At 44.7% G+C, this 18,209-nt stretch overlaps 1 protein-coding gene across 1 annotated transcript in view; it reads right to left on the reverse strand.

Annotated features, from left to right (window-relative positions):
* Nucleotides 1–18,209, reverse strand: part of EMB25 (DEAD/DEAH box helicase) — a 253,561-nt gene that overhangs the window by 42,799 nt on the left and 192,553 nt on the right. Inside the window, exons 13-15 of the mRNA XM_087396283.1 lie at nucleotides 8,930–9,150; nucleotides 8,547–8,646; nucleotides 8,294–8,440 (exon numbers count right to left, since the gene is read on the reverse strand). Of these exons, the coding sequence (XP_087252409.1) occupies nucleotides 8,294–8,440; nucleotides 8,547–8,646; nucleotides 8,930–9,150 (468 nt within the window). The remainder of the gene's footprint in view (nucleotides 1–8,293; nucleotides 8,441–8,546; nucleotides 8,647–8,929; nucleotides 9,151–18,209) is intronic.

The following is an 18,209-nucleotide window of genomic DNA, read 5'->3' on the forward strand; positions in this document are numbered from 1 at the left end:
CAGGAAGCCTTCACTTTCACACATGAAAGTTTTTGGGTCTCTTGCATATGTTCATGTACCATCTCAGCTGAGACATAAGCTTGATGACAAGGCAATCAAATGCATATTCATTGGTTACAGCCAGGAGAGCAGAGGGTATCGGTTATATCAACCAAATACTCGGAAGATTATTGCCAGTAGAGATGTGATCTTTGCTGAACATTCAGCTTCTCCTCTTGTGGACTGGAAAGCAAAGCCAGATATTGACATGTTTGATGCCTTTGAATCTTGGTTACCTCTACCATCATCAGAAGAGGATTTTGAGCAACAACATGAGCCTCCTGCAAGCCCTCCACAAAGCAATAATCAGCCACCACCTCATGCTGATTTGCAGGTTTCTCTTCCGGCACAAAATGATACCACTACTCATGATGCAGTCATTGAAGAAAGAGCTGTCAATAGACAGCAAAGGCAAGTTCCCAGATGGCTTCTTGACACATTGAGGGACAGCAAACAAGATCAGCCCTTTGCTGCCCGGAAGAGATCAGGGAATAGACAGCATGGTCACTTTCTTGAGTTTGCACTCCTTGCTACAGCTTGCAATGAAGAGCCTTTGTGCTATAAAGATGCTTTTGACAGCAAAGAGTGGATGGATGCAATGAAAGCTGAGTTACAATCTATTGCCAAAAATGACACTTGGGAATTAGTAGATCTCCCACCTGGCAAGCATGCCATTGGAACGCAACATAGATCGATACAAAGCTCGTCTTGTTGCAAAAGGGTATGCCTAACAACAAGGCATTGACTTTGAGGAGACATTTGCTCCCACATCCAGGATTACTACCATTCGATGTGTCATTGCCATTGCAGCCCATCATCATTGGCAAGTGCACCAACTTGACATCAAGACTGCCTTTCTTCATGGGGATCTACAGGAAGAAGTCTATGTCACACAACCTCCTGGCTTTGAGGTTGTTAATTCTGAAAATAAGGTATGCCGGCTTAGAAAAGCTCTTTATGGTTTGAAGCAGGCACCCAGGGCATGGTATGGCAAAATTTATGCACACTTACTATCCCTTGGTTTTCAGAATAGTCCCACAGAACCCACTCTTTATTTTCATGGGAGTGGATCTGATTTTCTAGTGCTAATTTTATATGTGGATGATATGCTTATCACGGGCCCAGATACTCAGCAAATTGTCAGACATGGGACAGCTCCATTATTATTTAGGCATTCAGTTTGCTCATGTTGAGGGGTATCATGATGTCTCAGTCCAAGTATATTGGACAGCTCCTTGATCGTTTTCAGTTTGAGGATTGCAAGCCAATCTCTATTCCAGTGGACCTTGGCTTCAAATTCTCAGCTCATGATGGAAGCCCACCATGTGATATCACTCTTTATCAATAGGCTGTTGTACATTCATCGGTGGCTATATCTTTTTGGATGAACATGTGCCACCATGACCAGAAACTACCAGGTATTCTGAGACGTTTCTAGAGTACTTCAGCCCATCCCATGGAGGGGGCTTTGTAGGCCAACTTTTGGTGGTTCACGTGATGTCCTATAGGCCATGGTATGTGTCTTGTAGGCATAAGTGTAGGCACTTATAGTGTTAGTGCCTTCTATGCCACATAGGACACTTAGTCCTAGGCCTAGATACAAGTACTTTGTACTTGTGTTTAGGAACCTTATCTATCTATCTAAGTTTTGACGTGACTTCTACATCGATTTCGTCCTGTACCTGCACTCTCTCTCTTTCTCTCTCTCTCTCTCTCTCTCTCTCTCTCTCTCTCTCTCTCTCTTCGTTTGGCATCTACATGCAGCAGCAGCTCAAAAACCCTGATTTTTCGACATCATCGGGTTGAGCTCTGCTCGTTGGATGTGGTTACACACCGTCCTTTTACAGCTGTACATGCCTCTGTGGATACTTCTTGGGAGATTATAGCGAGCATAGCAGCCTGGCATATCTGGAGATCCAGATGCACAGAGGCTATGGAGGGTACTCAGGTTCATCCCTCGCACACATTGGCTAGTATCTGGACAGACATCGTACACACTCTGATGGCCGTATGGACGGGTATGCAGGGGGACTCCCGTGCAGCCTCAGCTAGGAGGGCTTCTTTCTTCAGGGAATGGAAGGATTCTCCTTTCTTCTCTGAATCTACTACAGGGTTGAGATGGCACTTTCAGCCTCAGCCTTGGTTTCTTTCCACCTCACTCTGAGGGGGTTTTTTATTATCCTCATGATTTCATGATGTATTCCGCTTTGAGCTTGCTCTCGCGGGTTTTTGTTCTTACTTAATAGAAGTCTTTTTCATGGAAAAAAAAAAAAAAAACCCTGATTTCGGCAATGGAGAGCTCCAAAACGTCCTTGGGGAGTTATACGTGCAGGCGCCTCTTGCAGGAAGTGCCAACACAAAACAGAGGTGGAGTAGCTATGGAGTAGGTAAAACAGGACGAAAATGGAGCAGGGCTGAGGCGATTGCACTCTGCAAGAAGAAGGGCTAAAGCAGAATTAGGGTTAGGGCAAGGGTGACGTGGCAGCTATGGAAGCTGGACCTTTGAAGAAGTGTTGGAAAAGATGATGACGTGGTACAGCCCGCTAGGGCAAGATTGACCTGCTCTGATACCATGTTAGAGAGAGAGAGTTAGGGTGTGAGGAAATAATGCTCAAATGAAGACATGAAGAAGGCTTTCATTCATTCATCAAGTATGACAAGACAAGTGAAGTACAAGCCTTATGTAAGCTACTCACTCACACTCTAGCACCTAGTGCATATGGGATAAGTCCCATGATGACACGTGGCACTCACACAAGAAAACATATATATTTAGCTTTGCCTGGTACATCACTTCATGCTGGTGCTTCTCGCATTCTTGCATTGAATAGCTTAGGAGATTGGTACAAAACTTACTCTGGTCCACATCAGATGACAGTGGACACATTTGACATGCAGTGCACAACCTTGTTAGGCAAGCTGGTTATTAGAGGACTCTTTCTAGGTAATGACCCATGGAGGGATTTTTCCATGTATCACATCCATATTGTACTCCCTACAACGGCAGTGATTGGAGGCCAAGCACTAGATGGACCTTCATGGATGCACACATTAGAATGACTTCATCCTCCCTCCCAATCGTGGTTGTCACAGACTGGCACCAGATCAAATCACCCTCATTCGTAGTCCACCAGAGACTTAGGGTGGGGTCAGAGGGACAGACAGCCCACCATGTGGAATCACCTTTGCAAGGGAGGCTTGGGTCCTAATGGACCCCAAGTATTGCCTTGAGTTTATAATTGTTTTGGTTTAGTTTACTTCATTCTTGGTGAGATTTTCAATTAGGTCAATGTGTACCCCATGGATAAACACAAGATCTACCACATGGTTCAAGTCTCTTGATGCTTGGTTTTGTGTAAAATATGTTGGCTAATAAGTGTAATCCATCCTCCCATGGATATACGATTCCTATTCTTGTATTAGAGTCAAGCCGATAATTCATTAAAGAAAACACGAACTTCTCTCTGAATCTTGCATTCCACATCAAAAACATTAAACATTAAGCATTATATATTCCCAAGCCATGCAAATTGTTTATTTAAAATGATATCAATTTTTTTGTATACATTAATGATTGTCCTTCCCTGTTACAAACTATCCCATGTTTTAGGACTATCCCTCAATTGTTCGGTGTTGGAAGCTCAAAAATGGAAGCACAATGGAGAAAAACGAGATGCTGTAATAAATTGCTGCAAAGCAAAAGTGTGGAGGCTCAAGGAAGAGCCAAAATAACAAAACCCTAGGGCTAACTACCCTAACTGGACTAAGTGTCCTAACTAACCTAGATGGAACATGAACTAACTGTACCAATAGTCCTAACTGACTCTAACTAGGCCTACAAGGCTCATACCAAGGTATAAGTGGCATCTATGGATAGCCCATGAGATAGCCTACAAACCCCCCTCCATGGTATGGGCTGAAGTATCCTGAACATGGCTCAGGATACCTAAATATCTAGTGTCATGGTTGCACATGTTCGTCCCATAGAATATAGCAACCTATGACTGTACAGAGTACAACAGATCAAGTTACAAAAGATACTAAGTTTAAAGCTTGCCAAAAAGCCTCAAACTTAGGTTGAGGTAGAGCCTTCGTAAAAGCATTTGCCAAGTTGTCTTCAGTGGAAACATAAGACAACTCAATATCACCTGTTGATAATCGCTCTCTAACATAGTGATAGTGAACCTCAATGTGCTTTGTACGAGCATGGAAAACTGGATTCCATGTGACAGCCAAAGCACTCTGACTATCAGTGAAGATGACGGTAGGAGCAGTCTGACATGCACAAAGATCTGCAAGTAGCTTCCGAAGCTAAACACACTCCACTGTAGCTGTAAAAGCCGCTCTATACTCAGCTTCACAGCTAGAAGTAGCAACTATACTCTGCTTCTTGCTCAACCAAGAAACACATGAAGTACCAAGCATAAAACAGTTGCCACTATGTGAAACACGAGTGTTAGAACAACCATCCCAATCACTATCAGTGAACCCATGCATGACAAGTGAAGTATCAGCCTCATAAAGAAGGCCTAAATGCTGAGTGCCTTTAAGATATATGAAAAAACGCTTCACGGCATGCCAATGGTGCATAAATGGACTGTGCATATATCTGCTCAACTGTGAGACATCATACTGTAGATCACGTCTCGTATGGCATAGGTAAATTAAACAACCAGATAGAGAGTGACATCACATGTACCGCTGCCATCCTTAGAAGAGAAGTGAAAACCAGTCTCTAATGGTGTGGATACTGGCTTGCAATCCTCAAACTGAAAACGTTGCAAATCTATCCCACGCTTGCAAATGTAAAGGGTAGCCTCTGTAGGGCTATTCTGAAAGCCAAGTGTGAGCAAATGAGAATGAATTCTCGAATACCAAGCCCGAGGTGCCTACTTCAATCCATAGAGGGCCTTTTTCAAGCGGCATACCTTGCTTTCGGAACCTTCAACCTCAAAGCCAGGAGGTTGGGAAACATAGACCTCTTTCTGCAAATGCCCACGAAGGAAAGTTGTCTTAATATCAAGTTGATGTATCTACCAATGAAAGTGGGTAGCAAAGGCAATAACAATGCGAATGGTAGTGATCTTGGAAGTGGGAGCAAAAGTCACCTCAAAGCCAATGCCATGCTGCTGAGCATAGCCCTTAGCAACAAGATGGGCTTTGTAACAGTCCACTAAACCATCAGCTTTCCATTTGATCTTGTAAACCCACTTAGTTCCAATGACATTCTTGCCATAAGGCAAATCACACAACTCCCACGTGTCATTATGATGGATAGAATCCAATTCAGCTTGCATGGCCTCCATCCACCAATCATTCTGAAAGGCATCTTGATGACATAATGGCTCTTCATTCCATGCTGTAGCAACCAAAGCATAAGCAACAAAACTAGCATGCTCCTTCCGAACAACTGCTCTCGTACGGGCTGGCAGAGGAGAGTCTTGTTTGCTGTCTTTTAATGTGTCAAGGAGCCAACGGGGTATCTTTTTAGCCTCCTGAATTTCTGCTCTTTCTTGGTCAAGAGCCTTGTGCAAATGATCATGATCAATGATAGGCATATCAGGCTGAATTTCTGCATGCACATGTGGCTGTAAATGACCAACACATGGAGGAGGGACAACCTCATATGGAACATCATCCCAAGCATCCGATGGAAACAAAGGCATCAAGCTGTCAAATATGTCGGGGGCATCAACAACGGGCTGTTTTTCAAATTCCAGCAAAGGCATAGTGGAAGATTCATGAAGCACAACATCCCGACTGACAAAACACTTGCCCGTGCGGGGCTGATATAGCTTATAGCCCCTGCTCTCTGAACTATATCCAAGAAAAATGCATTTAATAGCTTTATCATCCAACTTAGTGCGTCTCTGTGAAGGCACATGACCATAAGCTAAGCATCCAAAAGTCCTCATGTGGGAAATGCAAGGCTTACGACCCATCCAAGCCTCATAAGGTGTGATAGTCTGCAATGCCTTTGTAGGACATCTATTCAAGATGTAATTTGCACACATAACCACATCCAACCACAAATTATTAGGCAAATGTTTGACTTTCAACATGCATCTGGCCATTTGCCACAGGAAGCCAAAAAAACAGCAAACTCCTTCGACATGTATTCACCCCCCTTGTCTATATTAATCTGAGCAATGTGGAGCCCTCTCACATTCTCAGCCAAGGCAATAAAGTGCTTGAAGCATGAAGAAACATCAGACTTGGATTTCAATGCAAAAATCCAAGTGTACCTGGTGAAATCATTAATAAAAGTAACAAAATAGTAGAACCCCCCAAGAGCTGCAACCCTCATGGGTCCACAAACATCACTATGAACCAAATAAAGCTTATGTGAAGCACCAACCCTCCCATCCTTGGGAAATGTAGCACGGTGTATCTTACCAAGTAAGCATGGTTCACAAACATGTTTGGTAGGCATATGCATTTTGGGAAGATCCACCACCATATCTTCCTTATATAACTTTACCAGTGCTCCAAAATTGAGATGTCCAAACCTCTCATGCCATAAATGAGTATCTGCCATGGTAGAATCAATAGCAAAGGCATGTGCATCGGCAAGTGCAGCATCATCATCTGAACATTTATCATAAGTATCAAGTCTATAAAGACCGCTAGACAATGTGCTTGTCAAAACCAGGGTAAAGGCATGTGTAACATCATACACTGCACACCTCACACCATCAAAAATAACCTAAAAGCCACATGTAGCAATGGTTGAAATAGAAATGAGGTCTTACGAATGCCTGGAACATAAAGCACATGCTCTAGGGTGACAATACCACCAGAGACAGAAGTAAGAGCAATTCGCCCAATACTTTTCACAGTATATGATGCATTATTGGCACATGTGACACTGCCCCCCTTAGATGTAAGCTCCAATGAGCTGAATAACTTCTTGTAGGAAGTGATGTGCTTGCTAGTACCACTATCAAAGAACCGAACATCACGAACATCTGAAACTGCCCAAGCTTCAAAGCTTATGTCTGCAAAAGACTCTGCTGTCCCAAGGTGTACCTGTTGCAAGAAAAAATCCCCAAAGGCAACACGAGGCCTTTCCAAAATGCAAATGAAGCAGAAATTGGAAAAAGCCAATGCAACAACGGCTTACCCAGTGATGAACATCACTGACAAGCTCTGAAAGCGAGCAAATGAGGGCTGGAAATAAAAATTACAGCAAAAGAAGTGCTCCCACGAGGAGGAGAGCACGTAGAAATGGAGTGAAAGAGATCCAATGGAGAGAAGCTCGCAGCCTGAGGCAAAGGGATGCCAAATGAGGGGTGAAGGGCTCAAAGAGAAGTCTCCGGATCAATTTAGCAGCTCCAAATGGCTCCAAACACTAGCACACAGCTCGAGGCAGCTCCGAAATGCTGAGAAACCTGAAAAATGATTGGCGTGCACCCCGAGGCAGCTCCACGTATTGCAGTAAATGCTTGTTGACGCAGTGTACAGATTTCTAACGCAGTTGTACGAATTTTCTAACATAGTTGTATGGAACTTTGTAACACAATTTCTGACGGTGTTTGTACACCTGTACGGATTTTCTGACAGGTCCGTACAGTTAGGTTTTTGCTGTAGAAATTGCTCAGATTTGCTCCAAAATGTAGGTTTTTGCTGCAGAAATTGCTCAGATTTGCTCCAAAATGCATCTCCTTCACAATTGCTGCTCCAGAATGCGATCTTTTTGCATCAGAATGAGATCTTTCGTGACAAAATTGCTTGGAAAGGTCTCAAACACTCGTGGGAGTGTGAAAACCAACACGACCAGCAAGAATGAGGGCTCCAGAGATTGCCAAACAACTTTGGGAAAGCTGTCAATGCATGAGGGAATGGATTCCCGACTTGCTCTGATACCATTGTTGGGTGTTGGAAGCAATGGAAGCTCAAAAAAAAAAGCACAATGGAGAAAAACGAGATGCTGTAATTGATTGCTGCAAAATTGAAGTGTGGAGGCTCAAGGGAGAGCCAACATAACAAAACGCTAGGGCTAACTGCCCTAATTGGACTAAGTGTCCTAATTGACCTAGATGGTACATAAACTTACTGTCCTAATAGTCCTAACTAACTATAACTAGGCCTACAAGGCTCATACCAAGGTATAAGTGGCATCGATGGATAGCCCATGAGATAGCCTACATCAACACCATAGAAAATAGGAGTTCATGAATAGCTGGATATTATTGTGAATGACATTTTAGGGAATAGGCATATATATCCAGCACAATGACCCTCAAGATCTAACCTGTGCAAGTAGATCAATTGAACGGCGCAATAGACGTGCAAGGTCACCATCATCCATACCACAATCCACCATTAATTCCTTCCATGTCACACCAGAGGCCCAAGCTTCAACCAAACCAGACAACTGGTCGTCTAACTCACAAGGTATCTGCCAAATAAGAGGAGACTAAAGGTCAGAAAACAAATATAGTAAAAGCACCCTTGTCTGCAAAAGGAATATAAGTAAACCTGATATTGATAAGACAATTACACACCGACACTCCATGCTTGTCTTGCACCTCCAGTAGCCATTCAAGTTGCTCAGTCAAAGCATCAACTGCTTCTTCGACTGCGCTTGAAGGTGTGTAGATGTCGCTAGATCATTCAGACACAGTCGTAACAGAATCAGGTTCAAATGCCAACACATTCAACATGTTTCACAGGTTGTTTCTTAGTTGCCAATAAAATAATTACATAGCAAAAGTAGAATTGTGTAATGTGGAAAATAACATATTAAATTACAATTCTCTCAGTCCCACTTACAATCAGAACATACAGATGATAGAAACATGATAAATACATACCTGAGCCCAATATCAGAACGAACCCCACTTACAATCAGAACATACAGACGATAAGAAACATGATAAATACATACCTGAGCCCAATATCAGAACGAACTTTAATGCCCTCCGAAACAAAACTTCCACAAACTGAGGCTAACTGCGCTGGCTTAAGATCCACTAGCTTTGGATTTGAAAATGCAAAAGCCAACCACAGTTCATTAACTCCCCGAAAAGAAGCAGCTGTTTCACCCAATGGCAGCATTTCATGGGGACTTGAGGTGATAGCCCCCACATCCTCCAGAACCTTGACTACCTGAAGGAGACATCAACATTATCAGAAAAGAAGCACCGTTTATTTCTTTCTCACAACTTTTTAACAAAAGAAAGGTTTCTGGTGTCATTGATACAACGATAACTTCTTACGCTAGCTCCTAGCATTATCTATAATCCCAATATGAATACTACAAATGTGCACAAATTTCCCTTCACAAATGCAGCGCTAGAGAGCATTTCCATAGAATGGCTCCTGACAGCTTCAGCAGATATATTGTTTGCCTTTGTTTCTTTCACTTCTCTATCCTCATAGTGTTTGTCAGCCTGTCACAGTTGTGGTGATGAATTGCATGTGATTACTGGAAATTATGTTCTAAGTGACCTTGTTGTCAGTGACTAGGACAAAATATGCAGCAGCAAAATTACTAATAACAAAGAGCAGAAGCTTCTCCATATGATAGTTGTAGCAACTGCTTTGTAAGGTAACAAAACCTTTCTGAAGCAACCAGCTAAGAAACCACACAGATATCTTAAGGGTGCATCGGAGTGAGGAAGGAATATATTGACAAGGTATAATGGTAACCAAAATCCGGGCAACTGCCCAGATGAGGACCACCAATCCTATGTGGAGAGGGGTCATATGGGTACAACCTGTAGGCGCTATGTGGGGCACATGCACATGGCAAGAGAGCCATCACATGGGCAGTTCCATGTGCAGCAAGAGAAAACAGATCTATGGTCTGCATGTAAGGCCACAAGGGCAGCAACAAGACTGCCACATAGGCGCCTCTCAGCCACATGGCCTGGGTGCACAGAAAGAGCATGCTGCAGACATGGCCCATCATGACTGCATGAATAGGCATGCAAAAGGGCAGCGGCAGGCCTGATCACATATAAAGGACAGACTTTGGGGCTGGAAGCTCGAAAAGGCCCAGCAAAACAGCTTAGAGTGGGAGAAAGGGCCTACATAAGGCCTAGAAGCAATTGGCAAGACAGGCCTGTCAGCCAGGAAGAAGGGCACACCTGGTCAACCAGCAGAGGCTGCTCAGCCAGTCTTGAGGGTCAGCGGGGCCATCAGGTTGGCCCATCTATGGGCTGGTCTGCCTGTCCAAAAGGGCATTGTTGGCCCACATGAAGGGTGGCTGGCAGACATCCTATAAAAAAGACCCTAGGAGCCTAGTCTCCACATCAAACAAAAGGCCACCGAACCTCACAATAGAGCAGCAGCAGTCTGAAAAAGTCGGGCAGATTTTAAAATCTATACGTGAGCTTGACACTGTAGCAGATGACACGTAACTCCAATGTTGGCAATTTAATGTAAAAGCTATGTTTTGACCCCATAGATGTTTTGGTCCCATTAATCCTGTCAATATTTTGAACCAAGGATGTAAAAGCTAGTTATTGATCCCATAGATGTTTTGGTCCCATTAATCCTGTAGATCTTTTGGTCCATAGATATTAAATGAGCTCTCTCTTTCTCTCAGTGCTTGTATGAGTACTTTTTGGCTTGTACTTTGTCTCTTTCTCTCTTTCCCTCAGTACTTTGTCTCATAGGCCCGTGAGGCCTCTTGCAGACGTTAAAACGTTTACTATGAGATCAGAGGACGTTTCTACTGCCTCTTCAGAGATAGTTATGAGATGTTGGCCCGTGTCCTCTCCTACCAAGACCAGCGATGCTTGGCTGGTTTCAGTCATGAGATGCTCAGACACCGTGATAGGATACTCCAAGCACGGAGATATGAGCAAACTTCTCCCTCGACTGATACCTCTCAGAGCTCTATCACGGAGTTCTTTCAGCGTGATCACATAGACCCCCACGAGGCGAGACCTCGACATGACTGTGAGCAAGAGCCTGTGAACCGACAGCTCAGACAGAGGGTTGACTCACAGATCACGCTTGGGGACATCCCCTCCTTGTTTAGGGTCGATGGGTTTCACAGTGGCCTTGGTTTGACGCAGAGCTACAACTAGGAGACGTATCAGGACTGCACCCTTGAGAAGGCGACAACGTTCTATTGCTGACTTCATGCCTCCACTTCCACAGCCTCATCCATTCTGATGTCCTGTTGATGACGATGATGATGATGATGGTTATGATGATGTTGACAATGATGCTGAGATTGATATGTATAGTCGGGATATGACTATGTTGTACTTAGGACCTAGTATTGCCAATTTGCATTTTTTGCATTATCCATTGGTGTGGATGCTCTTTTAGTAGCTCCACTACCACAGCTCATTGTATCAGGTTTTTCAAAATCTCATAGACCCATCAATCTTCCGAAGATTTTAATAAACTATTGCCACCTCACAGTTAACCACACCACACCAACCACATATGACGCACAGCACCTACCACGACATACACTTTGATCACAGCCTCTAGTCTGGACGCCTAAAGAGACTCCTAACCTACATTGATCACATACCACTCATAGAGGACCGTGCTGCCCTGATTAGTCGCACACTCCACGAGGCTGCCCTCCATGTCTTTCCCCACACCACACGGTCCACTAGACCACCACCTCTTGGTTCTGTACCCTGCAACAACTAGTACGATGCGGAGTGCAAGGCTTTTCAACGACAACTCTGACTTGACACCAGGTGTCAACCCCCAAACACACCAGACACGGTACGCAACTACCGATGTCTCATATGTCGGAAGAAGCAGACATTTCTTTGTCGAAATGAGGAGGAGCTGTTGAACATCTTGTACAGCAACAACTCTAAGGAATTTTGGCAAAGATTCCTTGAGCCAACACGATAGTTTGGCACACGTATGCACGCCATCTTTATGATGTCCCACACCAACCTACTCCACATCTCATACACACACCTCACCCCACCACTTGCACGTTGTTCACCAGAGGGGGAGTCAAGGACGCGACATTGAAACTGCACAATGGCCGAGCTAAGGGCCACGAGGGGCTATGCACTGAGTTTATCGCATATGGAATCGAAACGTTAGCCCCGATCCTAGCAATGCTATTCGATGACGCTGGTTGCCTTAGCTTCCCCCACACTTGGATACTCAACACCATCACTCCCATTCACAAGACAGGGGATCCCATGGACCCGAGTAACTATAGGACTATCATGATTGGACATGTGATGTCCAAGATCTATGCAACAATATTGGATGCGTCGATCAGCCTGTTTGCAGAGATGAGAGGGCTTAGAGCAAAGGGTCAGGCTGGTTTCAAGCGAGACCACGGGACTATGGATCACATACTCACACTCAGGAGTGTCATAGAGGAGGCCAGATCACGAAAGGAGAGGGTATATTGCTTCTTTGTCGATTTCCACAAAGCCTTTGACACGCTACCTAGAGCTCCACTCATCACACGCCTATAAGCACTGGGATTTGACCAAGAGATCATCTGGGCAGTCATGGCACTTTATGAGAAAGTCTCAAGCAGAGTTTGGACAGGCGCAGGTTAGACAGATGAGATCTTGAGCACCATAGGAGTCAAACAGGGTTGTCCCTTATCACCAACCTTGTTTGGGCTCTACATCAATGAGCTTGAGACTTTCATGGGGGCTTCCGGAGGGACCGGTTGCTCACTTGCCGAGTTCATCATTAGGATTCTTCTTTATGCAGATGACGTGGCACTCTTATCATCCACACCCGAGGGGCTCCAGCCACACCTAGACGCACTGCAGGCTTTTTGTTTATCCCATGATTTGGAGGTCAACCTTGGCAAGACCAAGGTCATGATCTTTAATACCTCTCGAGCAAACATGCAACATAAGCAATTTACTTTTACTTTCAGTGGGTCACTCTTATCTTCTTCAGCCCGACCTTCACGATGACACTAGCGATGCAGGCTAGACTAAGCAGGGGATATGTCTCACTGGCTCGGCTAGAGAGACAGTGCTTCCACTCCCATTTCCAGGACCCTCGGACCAAGGCTCTTCTCTTTGACTCCTTGGTCCGACCATCCGGTATGTATGGTAGCCCTTGTTGGGGACCTGACATGTCAGATATAGAGTGGACACGGGTAGAGCGTCTGCAGATCCTTATGCTCTCACGGATGATCTGGGGAAAACCATCTGGTGCTTCTCCACTCCAGCTAGATGCAGCCTTTCAGACCATCACATATCTACACCGGGTTACATCATATGGGAACTACACATCAGGGAGACAGAGGTTGGCATGGTTGGCTCTTGATTCCTCCATGAGGTTGGCAGCAGAGGGAGACGAGTGAGGCTGGTATGCACGGACTCACACATGGTTTGTGAGATTGGGGTTTCACATCGATAGGATACCTCCTTTTCAGTACACTTTGGATGCCCCTCCAGTATTCCCACCCACCAACCAGGTCATTCGAGAGGATCTCCTGCAGCTACACACCTTTAGGACCTGGTTGGAGATGAGGGAACTTCCAGTGAAGCTGAGCTTCTACAGAGATCACTGTCTTCGTATTTCGGAGGAGGGATTCGTCACGCCACTGGGGTACATTGAGCTTCACATGCCTAACTCACTACGGATCTCCATCGAATAGTTTCGGGTATCGTCACACCGCCTCCACATAGGGAGCATCGCATATGCACATTGTGCGACCGTCAGGAGGTTGAGTCGGAGGAGCATTTTATTTTCGAGTGCCCAGTGTACTACGAGATCTGAGGTCGCTACCACTGTCTCTTCAGAGACGGCTTCAGAGCCCTCTCCATATTCCTCGCCTACCCATATCAAAGATGCCCAGCGGCCTTTATTCACGAGGGGGTCCAACACACAGAGTACTTACTCAAGCAACGGGGCATGGCCACACCACTAAACATCTCTCAGAGCAGGATCACAGAGCTCTTCCCATCGAGTGATATTGATCGTCTAGCCTCTAGACGCAAACATGACAAAGACCCCGGCCTGACGACCGTAGCACGACACACGAGGCATGGAGGGGACACATAGATCACTCTAGGGGACCTCTTGTCATTGTTTAGACCCAGGGCACGTCCCACAGGAGTCACACTCGCTCTGGTCTTGCGTCGAGCCTCCTCTAGGAGACCCAGACGCACGGCACCCCTTGACAGACGCCAGCTTCCCATCACCGGCTATGCACCAGCTAGGGCGACATGACATACGGGGGATTCTGCTCCCGCTCCAGCCATTTTTCTTTTCATTGTCACAATCAGATGTATTTGATTATGTATGATCAGACTTAGGACTCAGCACGGGTGATGATGCTCCTTTAGTAGCTCCACACTTACTGGGATTTGTATCAGGTTTTCTTTTAGTCTAATATACCCATCGGTCTTCTGAAGACTCTAATAAAATTTCTTTCTCTCTCTCTCTCTCTCTCTCTCTCTCTCTCTTCATGAGATAGTACAAGCAAAGTTCACCATGACACCACTAGACTGATGCCATCTTCTAGACATTGATATTCATTCACAGAGTCTGGGAGTTACTCCAGAGGAGACTACTAAGGCTGGCTCTGGAGTCATCCACATGACTAGATGAGAGCGGGGTGGACATACGGTATGCATGTGTATCCACATGGTTTGCTAGACACAAGATTCAGATGGACAAGCTCCCTCCCTTTTAGTCCAGTATGGATGCACCTCTTGAGTCGATCCCACGAGATGAGATTAACAGTGTCATACGGTTAGACCTCCTCCAGCTCCTCACACCTCGGGCTTGGGAGGGAGATCAGAAGGTCCTCACCAAGACCCAGTTCTAACGTGACCATTTCCTGAGAGTCTCTGAGGAGGGATTCATCATCAGACCCCAGTATCTAGAGGATAGAGGAGCCTCACACGCACTCAGAATCACCATTAGGCAGATGCGGGTTTCATCCCATCAGCTGAGGATTAAGATAGGGAGAGCAGCACGTATACCCAGAGAGCTATGCATGCTAGGAGAGATTGAGATAGAGGGGCACTTTCTTTGCGCCTGCCCAGCCTTCTACAAGATTCGGGAGCGATACCACGGTCTCTATCAGGATGGGATTGGCTTCGGCCCACTATTGCGACTGATCCACTTCCATGACCAAGTCTACATTGGGCTTTATCTACTTGAGATGCACCGACACAAGGAGACCCTGCTGCGACAGATCAAGAAGCAGCAGGAAGGGACCAGACCACAAGATGCAAAGGCTAATGAGACACAATGGCATTCACAAATTTCTATGCATTCGAGTCAACTCCAGGACTCAATGGGGTTCAGGAGGAGGAGCTAGCTGATATGTGAGCAGTATGGATTGCCGAGAGAGGATTGCAGAGGCTACCCGTGACACAGAGAGCGACCAAAAAGAAAGAAAGAAAGAAAATATAATTTATTTAAGTCTTCGGAAGACCGATGGGTCTATAAGACTGTGAAAATCCTTATACAACCAGCTGTGGTAGTGGATCTACTAAACGAGCATCCATACCAATGCAAAATGCAAAAATACAGAATGGCAGTACTAAGTCCTAAGTACAACATACTCATGTCAATGGTCGACTATAAATCAATCTCAACATCATCATCAATATCATCAGCATCAGCAACAGCAAGATATCAAGATGGATGAGGTAGTGGAGGCATGAAATCGGCAATAGAGTGCTGTCGGCCTCTCAAAGGTGCGGTCCTAGCATGTCTCCTGGTCGTAGCTCTACATCTGACCAGGGCTACTGTGACCCCGTCAGTTGGGGCTCCGACTCTAAACAAGGAAAAGATGTCTCCAAGTGTGATCTGTGTGTCGACCCTCTGTTTGAGCTGTCGGGTCATAGACTCCAGGTCACGGTCATGTCGACGCCTCGTCTCGTGGGAGTCCATGTGATCTAGCTGAAAGAACTCTGTGATAGAGCTCTGAGAGGGATCAACCGAAGAAGTCTTCTGCTCTTGTCTCCGTTTTCGGAGTATTTTCTCACGATGTCTAAGTGCCTCATAAATGAAACTTGTCAAACACCGTTGGTTTGACTTATCACAGCTTTCCTCAAAGAGACCGATCGAGACGAGGGGTCACTCTGAATATAGCTCAGTGGGTTCAAAGATCAAGGAGACCACGTCTCCCTCTGCCACCACAGCATGAGACATCGACTTTTCTTTTTCTCCAGACGATATGGATGGATTGACACGTGAATTTGTACTTAAACATACATTTATTGATCAACTACTTATGACTTCTCCGCTATGATCTTCTTAGTTGTTTACATAGGTGCTATTGCCGTGTAATCTTTATCTACAGCAATGATGTCAGATATCAAAATAGCGGAAATTCACGAGAATGTATTGCGCTATTTACTAGTAATAGATGGTATTATTGGGTTGATTCCCCGGTTGGAAATTTTTGTCACTCCAGATAATGATTACATTCCAATACTACCAACCAATCTGAATACAACCTATCTGAGATACACGGTTTATGCTGAGAGGATAGGCAGTTGGACTAATTCGGAAACATCAAGCAATTTACTTTATACCAACTATCCGGTTTCGTTCCCGGTGTCTAGTCTGATTTCATTAGTAGCCATGATTGGGGCTATAGTGAGACGGCCAGACAGACATAGATCCTAGACATTTTCGCCACTCATGGATGAGACACTACAGTGCTGGGCTTTGGATTCTGAGTTCTAGTCCCAGTTCCAGCTCTCTTCCTACTTTCACATAGTACCTGATGTGACAGGACATGATATGATATGATCGACATGGTTTGTATTTGATTTTGCTTGAGCATAGTACTCAACAAGGGCCTTAGTGTGCCCTTTGCTCTAGCCTTTGGTGGCTTGTATGGGTTTTTTTCCCTTTTGGTGTTTTTCGCACTTTGTCCCATAGGCCCGTGAGGCCTTCCGCGGCCGTCTCTCTCTCTCTCCCCTTAAGTTTGCAGAGCGCAAGGGATTCAAGCCGTTGGGCATGTAGGGTTTTGAGCGGACCACGCGATGATGTGCATCATCTTCACTCTAAGAGGTCTCATTGAGGAGGGCCCAACTACTAAGGTGATTACAGAATTTATGAAGCTGTTGGAATATGATCTTGTCAGTCAAGACTCTATGAGTAAGCCCAACTTAGAAGAGCGTTGCCGCACTTGCCAAACTTGAGCATCCGTGTTTCTAGTCCCATTTTCAAGATCCTAGACCCAAGTCTCTCCTCTTCAACTCTTTGTTCATCCAACCGTGAGATAAGGCAGCCCCTTTTCGATCCCAGATCTAGCTGAGATAGACTAGGGTCCTTAGATGAGAGACTACATGTTCTACTTCTTTGCATGGATGATTCACAATCGCAAGCCATTAGTTCCACACGATATCTTGCTAGAAGAGTTTGAGGCTACTACTCTACAGCTCGATGCATCAATATTTTGACTTTTGAGGATTTTTGAAGATTATAGCACCCTAATATAGACTCTTTTCCTTCAAATTCCAACTTTCTATCACGGATGGATTTTCATAACTTATTGCTCTACCTTGAGCTTTTCTCATGCTATCCTTGGTATCTTGGCTACCAACAATACCAGCTCGTAGCCCATACAATCTATAAATATGCTTCACAAAATAGCTTTGCTAATTTTGGAGTTTGACCTCTTCATTGGTTGGAATAGATCAAGCCATCTTGGTGAACTGATCCACAATAACCCACATGGAGTCGCTGTCATAGGTAATCCAACAATTAAATCCGTGGCAATGCTTTCTCATTTGGTAGATGAGACTTGCAAAGGATGTAGCATCCGCCTAGTTTAAGACCTTCAACCTTATTAAACTAGTGTTTTACATAATCTTGGATATGCCCTTATATATTCTAGACCAAAAGAATTGTCATTTTAAAATTGCCTGAATTCCTAGGTATTCTGCACTAGAACGATCATGACCAAATCGAATTTAGCACCTCATTATTATTAGAGACACTTATACTTTCTTCTATGGCTGATTCTAAATCCACTTGATACTTTCTTGATCAAAATAACTATAGTGACTTTTAGTTTTCAAAACTCTTCCTTTGAGGTCTACCCTAGATGAAAGAACGTCCCTTTTCCTTAAGCTGATGTGTCATTGGGCTAGCTAGTTTAGCATACTATTGGATGGATCTTCTACTGAATATGGATAGACCTAAGGATATTCTTTGAAATTTGTTATATGCGGCCATACTCATATGGCCCTTACCTTTTTAGGAGACATACAAATCCC

The sequence above is a fragment of the Dipteris shenzhenensis genome, chromosome 25 (assembly GCF_047967505.1).
Source record: "Dipteris shenzhenensis isolate YYH24624 ecotype China chromosome 25, Dip_SZ_1.0, whole genome shotgun sequence".
In the NCBI taxonomy this organism is placed as follows: Eukaryota; Viridiplantae; Streptophyta; class Polypodiopsida; order Gleicheniales; family Dipteridaceae; genus Dipteris; species Dipteris shenzhenensis.